General features: G+C 45.8%; 1 protein-coding gene across 2 annotated transcripts; it reads right to left on the bottom strand.

Annotated features, from left to right (window-relative positions):
• Positions 1-8,718: 8,718 nt before the first annotated feature.
• Positions 8,719-10,037, bottom strand: LOC139543927 (C-C motif chemokine 19-like). Of its 2 annotated transcripts, none has more exons than XM_071350477.1 (4): positions 9,817-10,037; positions 9,424-9,544; positions 9,172-9,296; positions 8,719-9,011 (listed from the first exon to the last, which is right to left on the bottom strand). In XM_071350477.1, the coding sequence occupies exons 1-4, from the start codon at positions 9,875-9,877 to the stop codon at positions 8,995-8,997; spliced, it is 324 nt and encodes a 107-aa protein (XP_071206578.1). In that variant the 5' UTR covers positions 9,878-10,037; the 3' UTR covers positions 8,719-8,994. The 2 variants fall into 2 exon arrangements, with proteins under 2 accessions (XP_071206578.1, XP_071206579.1); XM_071350478.1 differs by having other exon boundaries at positions 9,181-9,296; positions 9,817-9,973.
• Between the last annotated feature and the right edge of the window lie 726 nt (positions 10,038-10,763).

Below are 10,763 nucleotides of genomic sequence, written 5' to 3'. Positions count from 1 at the left end.
AGACAACAACCTCTCCCTCAACGTGATCAAGACAAAGGAGATGATTGTGGACTACAAGAAAAGGAGGACAGAGAACACCCCCATTCTCATCGACGGGGCTGTAGTGGAGCAGGTTGAGAGCTTCAAGTTCCTTGGCGTCCACATCACCAACAAACTAACATGGTCCAAGCACACCAAGACAGTCGTGAAGAGGGCACGGCAAAACCTAATCCCCCTCAGGAGACTGAAAATATTTGGCATGGGTTCTCAAATCCTCAAAAGGTTCTACAGCTGCACCATCAAGAGCATCCTGACGGGTTGCATCACTGCCTGGTATGGCAACTGCTCGGCCTCCGACCGCAAGGCACTACAGAGGGTAGTACGTACGGCCCAGTACATCACTGGGGCCAAGCTTCCTGCCATCCAGGACCTATATACCAGGTGGTGTTAGAGGTAGGCCCTAAAAATGTTCAAAGACTCCAGCCACCGTAGTATTAGACTGTTCTCTCTGCTACCGCATGGCAAATGGTACCGGAACGCCAAGTCTAGGTCCAAGAGGCTTCTAAACAGCTAATCAAATGACTACCCAGACTATTTGCATTGCCCCCCCCCCCCCCTCTTCTATGCTGCTGCTACTCTCTGTTATTACCTATGCATAGTCACTTTAATAACTCTACCTACATGTACATATTACCTCAATTACCTCGACTAACCGGTGCCCCCGCACATTGACTCTGTACCGGTACCCCCTGTACAATATATAGCCTCGCTATTGTTATTTGATATTTTTATTTTTTTTCCTATTTTTTGTTTTGTTTTTTATATATATATATTTTATTTTGATGTTATTTTTTTATTTTGATTAAAACAGTATTGTTGGTTAAGGGCTTGTAAGTAAGCATTTCACTGTAAGGTCTACACCTGTTGTATTCGGCGCATGTGACAAATAACATTTGATTTTAATAAGATTTTTACTGTATGTCTTTGATTTGCTTTGATTTCACTGGTTTACACCAAAAGATCATATGCAAACTATCTTCAGTTTTTCCTGAAAAACATTTAGCTCTTTCCTCAAACTCTTGATAATCTGATGATATTAAGCTCATCAGTTGCTCAACAACTTTTAAAGGCTCAATTATTTCCAGCAAAGTTGGTAGTTTCTGCTTCAGCGTTTTATTCCTAGACCCCCCAAGTAAGGTCAGTTAACGCTGTAAAATTCCAATATGCTATCTCACTGGACTAAACAACAATTCAGACTGTAGACTGTGCACACACTTCAAAAGAAGATAGGTGGACCAAAACACACTGCAAAAACACAAAACACACTCAGCAAAAACACTGTCCCTCTTTTTTTCGCTCCATTATAAATTTTCCAACACTATCGATTCTGCTCGCTCCAGGAAGTGAGTGGTAGCCGGTGAAGAGGCTTTCACCCTGTAGTCCTGAAAACATCCTTCCTCTGTGTTGCCAGTAGCTGCAGTAACATAACAGAGCCGTGATAGACAGCCTCTGGGAATCAGGCAGGATTTCATGATCCAATCCGCCAAGAGTGGTGATCCTGTACAGGCTTCATTATCATTATGGTCCCCTGAAGACCTCCAGGGCTATGATCAGCCATGCACATTCCTCTTACATGGCTTCTTAGGAGCACTTAAGGGGATTACTGGAGAATAAGGGACTCCCTGAGTATCCACTCCCGGACTTGGACATTTAGTATGCAACAATAAGACACGGAGCTTTCTGCAATCGACAGCCGCGCAACCCTTGACTGTGGTGTGATGCACTTTAAGCTTATTATAGAAGGGATAGGACTTCTGTATATTTACAATAGAGACTTTAATCTCATCTGCTTAAAAGCAGATAACTGTTAGAATGCCAGTTGGTGAAGAGAGGTGCTGTCACGTTCGTTATAAGGATCGGACCAAGACGCAGCGTGGTATGCGTACATTCTTATTTATTAAAAGAATGAACACTGAACAAACTAACAAAACGAAACGTGAAGCTATACAAACGAGTGCTGACAGGCAACTACACATAGACAAGATCCCACAAACAGCAAAGGGAAATGGCTACCTAAATATGATCCCCAATCAGAGACAACGATAAACAGCTGCCTCTGATTGGAACCATATCAGGCCACCATAGACATACAAATCACCTAGACCTACAAAAACCCTAGACATACAAAAAACCCTAGACAATACAAAAACTAGCGTACCCACCCTGTCACGCCCCGACCTAACCAAAATATAAAGAAAACAGAGATATCTACGGTCAGGGCGTCACAGCACCCCAAAGGTGCGGACTCCCGGCCGCAAACCTGAACCTATAGGGGAAGGTCCGGGTGGGCATCTACCCTCAGTGGCGGCTCCGGTTCTGGACGCAGTCCCCCCTCTTTACGCTGATCCCTCCGCCTTTGTAGAAACGGACCGTGGATCATCGCCGGAGGCCCCCGGACCGGGGACTGTCGCCGGAGACCCCGGACCGGGGACCGTCGGTGGAGGTTCCGGACCGTGGACCGTCGGTGGAGGTTCCGGACCGTGGACCGTTGTTGGAGGTTCCGGACTGTGGCCCGTCGTTGGAGGTTCCGGACTGTGGCCCGTCGTTGGAGGTTCCGGACTGTGGCCCGTCGTTGGAGGTTCCGGACTGTGGCCTGTTGTTGTCATTTAATGATGACATACAAATCATTAAAATCCAGACGGAAAATATTTACACAAGAAGCCACCTAATATCACACAGTCAAACTCTTAAGTCATTTAGTAAGTTCACCATTCTGCGATTCTCACCGTTAAACATGGCACGGTGTTTCAACACAACGGCTCTTTATGTCATCATTCCGGACCCGTCGTTGGAGTTTCCGGACTGTGAAACATCGCCGGAAGCTCTGGACTGGGAACTGTCGCCGGAAGCTCTGGACTGGGAACTGTCGCCGGAAGCTCTGGACTGTGGAGGCGCACTGGAGGCCTGATGCGTGGGACCGGTACTGGTGGTACCGGACTGATGACACGCACCTCAGGGAGAGTGCGGGGAGGAGGCACAGAACGTACTGGACTGTGGAGGCGCACTGGAGGCCTGATGCGTTGGACCGGTACTGGTGGTACCGGGCTGGGGACACGCACCTCAGGGCGAGTGCGAGGAGCAGGAACAGGACGTACAGGACTGTGGAGGCGCACTGGAGGTCTGATGCGTGGTGCCGGCACTGGTGGTACTGGGCTGGGGACACGCACCTCAGGGCGAGTGCGGAGAGGAGGCATAGGACGTACTGGACTGAGGAGGCGCACAGGAGATCTGGAGCATAGAGCTGGCACAATGCGTCCTGGCTGGATGCTCACTTGAGCCCGGCAAGTGCGGGGCGCTAGCATAGGACGCACTGGGCTGTGCAGACGCACCGGAGACACATTACGCAGAGCCGGCGCAGGATACCCTGGTTCAAGGAGGTGTACTAGAGACCAGGAGGGCTGAGCCGGCACCATCCTTCCTGGCTGGATGCCCATTCTAGCCCGGCAAAAGCGAGGAGCAGGAAAAGAGCGCACCGGGCTATGAATGCGAACTGGAGACACCGTGCGCATCACTGCGTAACACGGTGTCTGACCAGTCACACGCTCCCCACGGTAAGCACGGGGAGTTGGCTCAGGTCTAACCCCTGACTCTGTCAATCTCCCCGTGTGCCCCCCAAATTTTTTGGTGGGGTGAGCTGCCTCTCGGGTTTCCGTGCTAGCGGTGTCCCCTCGTATGGTCGCTGTTCCTCCTGCGCTATCTCCACCTGCTTCCATGGCAGGGTCTTGTCCCCTGCCATTCCTTCCTCCCAGGTCCAGGATGTCCTCCAGTCATCTTTCTCCCGGGCCCAGGATGTCCACTCCTCTTGAACACGCTGCTTGGTCTTTTTATGGTGGGATCTTCTGTCACGTTCGTTATAAGGATCGGACCAAGGCGCAGCGTGGTATGCGTACATTCTTATTTATTAAAAGAATGAACACTGAACTAACTAACAAAATAACAAAACGAAATGTGAAGCTATACAAACGAGTGCTGACAGGCAACTACACATAGACAAGATCCCACAAACACCAAAGTGAAATGGCTACCTAAATATGATCCCCAATCAGAGACAACGATAAACAGCTGCCTCTGATTGGAACCATATCAGGCCACCATAGACATACAAATCACCTAGACATACAAAAACCCTAGACATACAAAAAAACCTAGACAATACAAAAACTAGCGTACCCACCCTAGTCACGCCTGACCTAACCAAAATATAAAGAAAACAGAGATATCTAAGGTCAGGGCGTGACAGGTGCAATTGGAAGGTAAGCAAAGGAGCCCTCCACAAAGATCCACATCTGGAAAAGAGGCCTATTTGCTGATTTAGTTTGGTTCTTCCTTTGCTTTTCTCCTGCCTTGCACAGACAAACGTAGAAAATGCCTGTCCTTTGCTCTCATCAATAATGATGGTTAGTTATGGAGATTATTTACTCAGCATCCTCATCCTGTTTCACTTTATCAATGCAGAAGTTATCCACTCCCCTCCCAGTGTCCAATGATGTTAACCACTGCAGATAAAAATGTAAGATGGTACAAGATACAGAATTGGTTTGAAGGCTTGCTTCCATGTCCTCTAACACATTTTCAAACAGTCCATTTTATATTTTCCAACGTGGCTGTACATTTGGGTGAGGTTTTTTTCTCGCCTGAGTAGCCTCGTTTCACTGCCATAAATAAAATTAAACCATCTAGTGTTCAGCGAAATAACAACACAATGTCAAATACAGGTAGCCTAGTCAAATAATTAACATCCAATCACATTAACCGTTACTCTCTAGTGGGAATTCCATTAACGGTCTGTATGTGTAAAACCCCAAACAGCAAGCAATGCAGATGTAGAAGCACGGTGGCTAGGAAGAACTCCCTAGAATGGCCAGAACCTAGGAAGAAACCTAGAGAGGAACCAGGCTCTGATGGTTGGCCAGTCCTCTTCTGGCTGTGCCAGGTGGAGATTATAACAGAACATGGCCAAGATGTTCAAACGTTCATAGATGACCAGCACGGTCAGATAATAATGAGAGTGCGCTGACCCTGGTGCTAGAGGGGGTACGCAGCTGGAGGTTGAATGTTTGAAGGGGTACGGGACTATAACAAGTTTGGGAACCACTGCTCTAACACATCCCATACAGAACTAAACTGAATGGTTTAGTTTAGCCTGTGTTCCTTCAGCCAAATCAGTACCACTGCCCCATCCCAAACACACAGACACACACACACACCCTCCCATCCTCTTTCAGTGCACTGTGAGAGCTCTGCTCCGGGGGAACTGAAAGAAAGAAAAGAGATATTATCACAGCCCATCGTCTCTCGCTCTCTCTCTCATCCTCAAAGTGGCAAGGGGTTGAGAAGGGCGGGAGCAGCTCTGTGAAGTGCCGACGTGAGTGTACTACTGAAGGGAGCGCAGAGAGTGAGAGGTAGACAGAAAGAGGCAGAGAGAGCGATAGAGAGACAGAGACAGAGACAGACAGAGAGAGAGATGGGGAGAGAGAGAAGAACATCATTCCTGTGTGAGAGGCAGAGAGGCAGAGTAAGAGGCTGCTGAATGGGTGTGTGATTGCAGAGTGTAACAGTTACCAGTGGGATTGAACACTGGGAGGACCAGAAACAGGGTGCAGTGCATGAGACTGACACAAAGTGACTATGAAAGGGAATAAATTGAAGGGAAAGAAAATAGAGCAGCAAGAGACAGATGGGAACTTTATTTTCGTACACAAGCCCTTTCCTGTTCCACTGCTGCCAAATTGATGAAGGCTAAACCAAAAAGTGCTTAGATGTAAAAACTTTGTTTATATTTTATAATGAATGAAAAGCATTCCCCAGATATCCTCAATGTTGGTGAAGAAAACTACAGTAACATCCTCACCCTTGCTGAGAAAGCAATTTACCGTGTTGAGAAAGCTGAATGTTCTCTCATATCATAGAGTGTATGACTGTAATCGGTGCGTTCAGGGCTGCAGGCAATGGAGGATTCTGGGACATCTGGGACATCTGGGACATCTGGGACGTGTGTGTGTGTGTGTGTGTGTGTGTGTGTGTGTGTGTGTGTGTGTGTGTGTGTGTGTGTGTGTGTGTGTGTGTGTGTGTGTGTGTGTGTGTGTGTGTGTGTGTGTGTGTGTGTGTGTTGTCCAAGTTCCTTATCTTAGCAGTAGCCCCAGTGGAGAGAGAAATCAGTCTCAGTCCAGGGACAGAAGAGACCGACTCAGAGGATTACCCGCCAGCTGGGAAAATATCATATCCAAAAGAAATCAGGATCTGTCTGGTGTGTGGGATCCTATGTATGTGTGCTACTCTTTCTGTAATATAACATTAGCATTAGACAGCTTTTGATATCAATCAAATCCACTGAAAATGATTCATGTGAATCTCTAAGGTCATATTCAAAGTATCCCCAGCACTAAATATTGTTTGTATGCAGCAAAATGACTTTGTAATTCTATTCCATTACCCTGTAGCCATCCACACAGCAGGTACATATTTCCTGTGGAGCAAAAGGGGAAATGAATCTAATTTACAAAACATGCTCTGCCTCACCTCATCTTCATAAATCACCAGAAGATGACGCACTTTGACCATCACCTCTTCATGACTGTTGATTCTGCTCAAATCAGCCAAATTGACCCTGTATCAAAAAATGGAGACAATCTGCCGCTGTAATGAACTGCCCTCATCTAATGTCTGTATAAATGACTTTCAGTGGCACATCCCATTTGAGGTATTTTTCATACAGCATTGGTTAGAAATACTAGAAACACATTATATATGGATAGTGGATTGAAACTTGATAGGAATATGAATACAGCCCAGGCTCTGTCACATCCCTGACAGAACAGACTGGTTGTTTCAACTTCAACTGTCAATCTGAGGGAGTTAGTATGTTCCCACATTAGTCTGACAGGTCTGGGTGTGAAGCTGGGATTTAGAGGAGTAGCCTGACGAAACTTCACCTACATGGGGCTTCCATGAATATACAGATGTCACATTCTCATGAGCCATTAGATGGTGAGTTACAGGGAGACATGAAGCTGATGTCCCAATTGTCACGAACGTTGTTGTAAGAATCAGACCAAAATGCAGCATGGTTTGGGTTCATCATCTTCATTACGTGAACCGGCAAAAAACAATAAAGGACAAAACGAACGTGAAGCTATGCAGTGCTCAAGGCAACTATACACAAACAAGATCCCACAACAAACAGGTGGGAAAAGGCTGCCTAAATATGATCCCCAATCAGAGACAACGATAGACGATAGCCAACGATAGCCTCTGATTGGGAACCATACCAAGCCAACCTAGAAATAAAGAAACTAGAATGCCCACCCTGTCACACCCCAACCTAACCAAAATAGAGAATAAAGGATCTCTAAGGTCAGGGCGTGACAGTACCCCCCCCCCCAAAGGTGCGGACTCCGGCCACAAAACCTGACTCTATAGGGGAGGGTCCGGGTGGGCATCTAGCCTCGGTGGCGACTCCGGTGCAGGACGAAAACCCCGCTCCGCTCGCGGATCCGCCCGCTTCATGTGCCTCCAACTCAATTATCAAGTTTGCAGACAACACAACAGTAGTAGGCTTGATTACCAACAACGACGAGACAGCCTACAGGGAGGAGATGAGGGCACCCGGAGTGTGGTGTCAGCAAAACAACCTCTCACTCAACGTCAACAAAACAAAGGAGATGATCGTGGACTTCAGGAAACAACAGAGGGAGCACCCCCCTATCCACATCGACGGGACAGCAGTGGAGAAGGTGGAAAGTTTTAGGTTCCTCGGCGTACACATCACAGACAAACTGAAATGGTCCACACAGACAGTGTGGTGAAGAAGGCGCAACAACGCCTCTTCAACCTCAGGAGGCTGAAGAAATTAGTTTTGTCACCTAAAACCCTCACAAACTTTTACAGATGCACAATTGAGAGCATCCTGTCGGGCTGCATCACCGCCTGGTATGGCAACTGCACCGCCCACAGGTTTTCCAGAGGGTGGTGCGGTCTGCACAACGCATCACCGGGGGCAAACTACCTGCCCTCCAGGACACCTACAGCAACCAATGTCACAGGAAGGCCAAAAAGATAATCAAGGACAACAACCACCCGAGCCACTGCCTGTTCACCCCGCTATCATCCAGAAGGCGAGGTCAGTACAGGTGTATCAAAGCTGGGACCGAGAGACTGAAAAACAGCTTCTATCTCAAGGCCATCAGACTTATACAGCCATCATAAACACAGAGAGTCTGCTGCCTACATACAGACTTGAAATCATTGGCCATTTTAATAAATGTATCACTAGTCACTTTAATAATGCTACTTTAATAATGTTTACATATCTGCATTACTCATCTCATATGTACATACTGTATTTTATACCATCTATTGCATCTTGCCTATGCCCCTCTGTCAATGCTCATCCATATATTTATATGTATATATTCTTATTCCATTCCTTTACTTTTGTGTGTATGAGGTAGTTGTTGTGGAATTGTTAGATTACATGTTATATATTGCTGCACTGTTGGAACTAGAAGCACAAGCATTTCTCTACACTCGCAATAACATCTGCTAACCATGTGTATGTGACCAATAACATTTGATTTGATCTGATAACTTGGAAATTTAACCTTTTCCCAATAATATAAGACCGAGGATTTGACTGAATGAAATTATTAAATCATTGATACCAAGATGAAAAATGCAATGTTTCTTAAAAAAATAAACAGTTATTTATTTACATAAAATGAGTTATACAATATAAAATCAAGCTTATAGTAACTGTGAGCAACATTTTGACAATAATGTTCTGCAATACACGACACATGACACAGTGTTGGTCAAAAATAATTCAACGGTATCACAGTGCCATCCACCTTAAAATGAGAACTAACTTTCAGTCCCATTCACAAAATATTTGAAATATTGAATCTTCTCAAAGGACGTATACTGGAGCTCCGAGGTTTAAGGATCACCCACAGCCTTTCAGTGTCTTCTCTTGCCTGATGAGAAATAAAGCACATAGAGTAACAGGTTAATACAGAGACAGGTTGGGAAACCTCACTGTTAAAGGAAGAATATAGATGAGCACCATGACTGACTATTTGTGTCATTAATAGAATTGTTTATTGAATTGCATCATAGTTTTACATAGAAGCTCACCATTCTTGCCTTTTCTGGCCTTTCCCTTATGCGATTTCCTCTTCAGTTGCTTGATGAGTTTGGCCACCCAGTTGTTCTTGGTGGCAGGAGGAGCACACAGTCTATGATTCTTCTTCGTGACAAACCTGTTGTCAGAAGTAAATGGCAGATCAGACACATTGCATCAATGTAGTCACACACAGGCAGAAAACATTCACTTGTGGTTAGGGTGATGGGTTCAATTCAGTCTGTAGAAGGTATAATGTTGCTTACACAGTGGCAGCTATCCGACATCCTCCACTGACTGTCTGGATACTGTATGACTTCACCACTCTGTGGGGAAGCTTGGTATCGGTCGTTGTCAAGCAGCAGTCCAAAGCCTGATCTGTGCTTGCTGAAGGGACACACACACAAACACACAGCAGGTTAGATTATACCCTCTGTGTATCCCTTCTGTGTGCATATACCGTTCTACTCAAATTAAATGTCAATATTCTCTTGAGAAGATGAAGAGCGTGTTTACAGTTCCACAGATGATGATAACGACTAGTGATCAAGGCACAGCATCATGTTACTAAGACGTTATTAGAGTAATTACTATGACGCCAACTTGCAGCAAAAGTAGTAATAACAGCAACTCTGCAGTAGAAAATAAGAGGATCTCACCTGCTACATGGCTCCAGAGGACTGATGCCAACAGAAGAAGTGCAGCCACCCGTAAAGACATCCTGTCTCAGTTGTGCTCTGTCTTAATGCGTTAGACAAGGATCTGCAGATCAATGGACTACTGTGGTTCAGGCACAGCTTTATATCCTCACCGTAGAACTCCTTTCACTTTCACTGTCCTCAAGTCACGCACCCATTTCCCGTAAACCATGCTTCAGCTCAGTACGCCCCTTGACCTCTCACCTTTTTAAAGAAAACTAAATAGAGGCTCTGCCAGCGCTTTCTTCTGAGTTTAAGAATACTTTCACTGCAGTTACGCCTCCAGGCAATAATGTCTGTAAATCATTTTCACCGTTGATGGGGAGATAAGCAACATATGAGAACTGATAATAGAGGATGGCCTCAGTCCTGTGCGTGGGTGTGTGGCTTGTGTCAACGTGTGTTGGTTTGTGGCTGTTTGTGTGTATGTAGGAGGGGGGCTGTTACTGTAAGTCAGTACTCTTTCTTTTATGTATGTGTTTTACTGTGTGACAGAGGGGACAGACACGTCTGAGGCAGGCTACCTCTATGATGTGTTTGTCTGCCCTTACCTGTCTGTCTCCCAGATATGAATTGTGTGGAACCTTCTCAAATACACTGTAGCATAAAATGTACATTCCAGTGGTTGTCTTACTAACCCCGTGTCAGGTCTAGGCTGAAACGCTTATGAAGACTGATGAGGCATGAAGAGAGACGAAGGCTTAGTGTTTACTTTGATCCTGCGTTGAGCTAAATGTGTCTCCCTTCCAGCTCGTTTTGCTATTATATGCCACCCAGTCTCTATGATGGATCAAGCCAGAGGCAGCCTTCTCCTTCCAAACCCAGTGATTAGAACAACTCTTTTTACACTGCGTTTTATCAAAAGGGTACACAATATGGCTTCTCAATACAAAGTACTTATCATTAAA

This window comes from Salvelinus alpinus, chromosome 18 (genome assembly GCF_045679555.1).
Source record: "Salvelinus alpinus chromosome 18, SLU_Salpinus.1, whole genome shotgun sequence".
Lineage (NCBI taxonomy): Eukaryota > Metazoa > Chordata > Actinopteri > Salmoniformes > Salmonidae > Salvelinus > Salvelinus alpinus.
This window is presented reverse-complemented; position numbering and strand designations above follow the sequence as displayed.